This window comes from Pteropus vampyrus, unplaced genomic scaffold (genome assembly GCF_000151845.1).
Source record: "Pteropus vampyrus isolate Shadow unplaced genomic scaffold, Pvam_2.0 Scaffold200, whole genome shotgun sequence".
Classification (NCBI taxonomy): Eukaryota; Metazoa; Chordata; class Mammalia; order Chiroptera; family Pteropodidae; genus Pteropus; species Pteropus vampyrus.
This window is the reverse complement of record NW_011888981.1, coordinates 2,446,165-2,450,577: the sequence shown is the minus strand read 5'-3', so window position 1 is coordinate 2,450,577 and position 4,413 is coordinate 2,446,165. Positions and strand designations below refer to the sequence as shown.

General features: G+C 40.2%; 1 protein-coding gene across 1 annotated transcript in view; it reads left to right on the top strand.

Moving 5' to 3' along the window:
• The window catches only part of RASGRP3 (RAS guanyl releasing protein 3), a 35,448-nt gene that overhangs the window by 26,434 nt on the left and 4,601 nt on the right, over positions 1–4,413 (top strand). The window contains exon 14 of the mRNA XM_023537794.1: positions 3,246–3,282. Within this exon, the coding sequence (XP_023393562.1) occupies positions 3,246–3,282 (37 nt within the window). The remainder of the gene's footprint in view (positions 1–3,245; positions 3,283–4,413) is intronic.

Genomic DNA, 4,413 nt, shown 5'->3' with positions numbered 1-4,413 from the left:
GGTTACTCCAAGATGGCCCCAAGTGGTCACAGCAGCTGATACGGACTAGGGGCAAGGCCGGGCTAACCAGCTGTCTTCGCCCACCCCAGGCAAGGAGAGCTTCTTTTTCCACCAGCTTCACCGCTGAGATTGCATCACCTGACTACTTTATCATAAAATCAATATGTCTTCTTTTTCACGTTTCTCTCTTTCCTGAAAGAAATTTTTGGATGTATCTAGAACTGAAAAATGCTGAAGTGAGATGGGATCATGTGAAACTATCTCCTGCAGAAAGGGCCCCAGTGAATGTGTTAGGCCATGGCATGGCTCAGCCAAAAGTCAGGTTGAGACACCTGTCCTTCGGGGTGTTATGAGAGTCAGAAGGCCCTTCTCGAATCTCAGGGGCTGTGTCTCCTCTCTGGTCCTTCTGAATGTCCCTCCCTTGTGTGCAGGTGATGGTTCTGTAGAAGCAGCAAGGTAGCGCTTCTCAGGAGCTTTCACACTCCTCTCCCCAACTCATCAGAACAGATTTGATGAGGTAGAAAGCTCCAGACTTGGAGGCTGGAACCCTGGCTTTGAATCTCAGTTCTGCCCCTTATTAACTCTTTGTCCTTGGCCAAATTATTGACCATCTTTGTGTTTGTTTTTCTATCTGTAAAGGGAGTTCATGCTTACCTGTCACATTGTTATGACGCTTAAATGATATCAGACATGTTGCATGTCGCATACCACAGAGTAAATATTTCTTTTTTGTCTTTTAGTGTTCTTTGATACTTTTGAAGTTTAGTGAAAATGAGCTCAAAGTTTTAATAGCTTTTTTATTTTTCAAAATATATTTAATTTTACTGGTGCAATTTGATTTGATCTTTACTCACAAACGTTAAAAAAAAAGTTCATTAGTTTACAAAGGGATTTATAAATATAACTCTGTAAGTATATTAGTGAAAGGAATTCTGGGGTACTGCAAGGAACCATGTATCAGTGCCTGGATCACCTGCTTTTGAAATAAATTCCATTTTAAGAATAAGGGAGACAAATAGACTCTACTTGCAATACATTTATTTTAGAATTAGAATTCCAGAACTGAAAGAGTTTTGCTAATTCCCTTATTTTGAGATCTGGAGAAGTTAAGTGACTTCCCTAAGGTCACATGGATCATTAGCAGCAGGAACATGACTCATAGCCAGGTCTCCTGATTTCCTAAGCCAGTGCTCCTTACGCCACAATCAATCACTGCAAATCTACAGCAGCCTGAAACTTCAAATCAAAGGATTGTGGGAAGTACTCCTACACAACCACCCACATGAAGTCACCCTCTCCTGTCCTTGGCTGTCACACTGACCCAGAGTTTCTTCCTGCCTAGTGTTGTCTCCTAGTTATTAAGTAAGCCTTAGCAAGCAATGCCCTGACTTTCCCTCCTGATAAGACTCATGCTTGACTATATCTTTTTCAGCAGTTCCTGCAGTTCTGCTAACAATGTGCCATACCCAGATATTAAGATGCTTCTTAAATCCTATCCTTTCTTATCCTTTATCAGTGGGTTTTACTCACACACAGCACCAATGATCAATGGCTTCCTGTCTTTCCTTCAAGTGACACATTCTTCTTTCCCTGCTTACTAGCTATAAGACTTTGCCAAGTGACTTCACTACTCTACAGCTCAGTCTCCTCATCTGTAAAATTGAAAAAATTATTATTATCTATCCTATAAGGTTACTGTGAGCATTAAATGAATTAATACACAGAAAGAGCTTAAAACTGTGCTTCTCCCATAGCAAGAGTTCAATGAACATTAGCTGTCATTATTATTGTTGTTATTACTACTACTGAGGGCTTGATGAAGAAACAATTTCTTATCACTACAAAGTTTTCCAGATGTGAGACTTTGCAGATTATTTAATTTCCTGGATCATCACACTCTCCTTTTATAAAAAAAGACAAACTAGATTATCTTGAAGATCCTTATAGCTCCGACACGATGTGATTGCCATGACTACCCATTTCCCTTTACTCCTCTCCACCCCTCTTCCTAACATCCCAGGCATCTGAGGCCTGGCTTCCAGTTAGTTATCTTAATAATCCTTCTTGTCCCCAAAGCGAAATGTTGCCCTGTCCCAGGAGACATTTGCATCTTAATGATATATTCTGAGGGGCTAATAACTTTTAAGGTTCAAAGGAATCACTCTCCACTGCTGGAATTTTCTCGTTAGAAGGAGGGTAAGGAGCAGCCCTCCTAATGCCCTCGAGTCACTTCCTATTGGCAACTCTTTTCAAAGGGCCCTAATGCCAACACTCAGGGCATTGTTGCCCTATAATGCATTGTGAATGACACCTCCATCAGCCCCAGTAGGCCACCAGCCTTGCTTCTTTCAAAATAATTGTAAGTAGATATCAGTCACCTAACCTAACCGCTAAAAGGTTAGAAGTGGAGCTTCTCCAAGTTGAGCTAAGTCCATTTAATTCATCAATACTGTATATATATCTGGTGTCCCTGGTGGCCATGAGCAAGTGCTGTGGGAGGCATGAGAGAGAACATGGGAAGGCCCCTTCTTCATGAAGTTTATAGTGTGTCAGTAGGGCGAGGATACCACCACCAGAATGATGCCCCTGAACCACCCGAGCAAATGCTCCCTCATCAGACTGTAAGCCCTCATGTCTCTCCTGAGACATTTTTCACTTCCTACATCCAACTTCCTACTTGGTTGGCAGAATCTGAGCCTTTCCTGCATCTCCCAAAGCCCTGGCACAGGGCAAATAGTGAGCAAGTGCGGAGAGTGGATACATGAATAAAAACTAGCTCTTTTCCTCTTCTGTATTATTTTCAGGTACAAATGCTACTCAGAAAATAAACTAGCAAAATATATATGCTTTACTGCAATGTGCATCGCTTAGGTTGCTTAATTTCCTATAGTGGGCACCAAGAGCAACGAGTGATTGAAAAGAAGGCCAAAGATAGTGATAAAGCCTCTCATGTAAATTTTTCTGAGAACACATGATGCTAAAGTCCAATAAATGCACTAACGTCAATTTCCCATCCCAGCTCCCATTTGGCTCCCAAAAGGAAAAGGGAAGCAAAATTCCTGTTATCACCCCAGCTGGAGTGGGCTGGAAGAGGGTTCTATCTGACAGGAAGGGTTGTCAGGAGCAGCTACATCCTGTTTGTGCTCCGCTAGTCATCAGCTTCCCGGGACTTCCTTCTCTGTGGCCTTGTTTTCTTTCCAAATTTTTCTTCAGATTCCCTGACATTCCTTTGTCTTTTGTTACAGCTCTGGGGCATAATCAAGCAAGGCTACAAATGCAAAGGTAAGTAAATGTTACTTTGTTAAAATTTAAATATGTGACATTTGGGATAGGAATCAACTTTACCTGATGAAACCACAAAGCTCTTGGAGCATCATGAAGAACTTGGGTCTTTTGGGCCACTGGCAGCTGAAGAATTAATATGTCCAGGAAAGAACTCCGTGGAGTTTTGGAGAGCTCAGACTGAAGTTTTTTTATAGCTGTTAGAAGAGAAAGAAAACCACCCCATATCAACCCACATATATCTAGCCCCTATCTCTGAGATGTCTTGCTAATCATAGGCACACAGTTAAGGCGGAATACTGTATATAAGAACTTTATCCTTCAGGAGGAAAAAAACATACACACTTAGTTCTGTAATACATATGCTTTGCTTTCTCTACTAAATCACAGATGATGATAAGAAAAGAGAAAGAACCTAAAACTTATTTTTTTCTCTTTCAATAAATTCATTCACGTATCCCCCCTATTTAATTAAAATCTGTAAATAACCGATGAATGCAATACATGAGCATTTTATAGGCATTTAGGAATGTGCTGCTACTTGAGCACATATGATTATTACACATTATTGATATTTAATTTAAGAAATTGCTGAATGTTTTATGCAGACTCTTGATGCTGGTTCATTTAAGAATCTGATAATGCTCTTGAAAAATAGAGTAAAACTACAAAAGGAAACATCTTGATCGCAGAATGCCTTCAGATTAATATTGTTCCCTTGTGATGCTTTTTTCCCTCTAGCCATCTTTCAATATTTGGCCCTCATTTTGCACAAAGAGTATGTTTGCATGAAACTCAATAAGAGTCATGTTTTAGTGCTCAAAAAATGCTTTTAGTTCTCTGTATCAGTGTCTTAAAGGTCTAACTTGAATTTTTGCTTTCAGGCAGCAAAGATACTACAATATCTAACTGCCCAGCTATAAATCATTAGTTTTATTCTGGTTTTTGTCCTTTATCTCCCCAAAGACACACGCGCACACACACACACACACACACACACACACACACACACTCACACATGCACACACACACACACACACACACACAAAATTTTATGAAGTAGAATATCAATTAAACCCTTGGATCATCTTTGTACATACAGTATTTTTTCTTAAAGGCACATAGAATGAA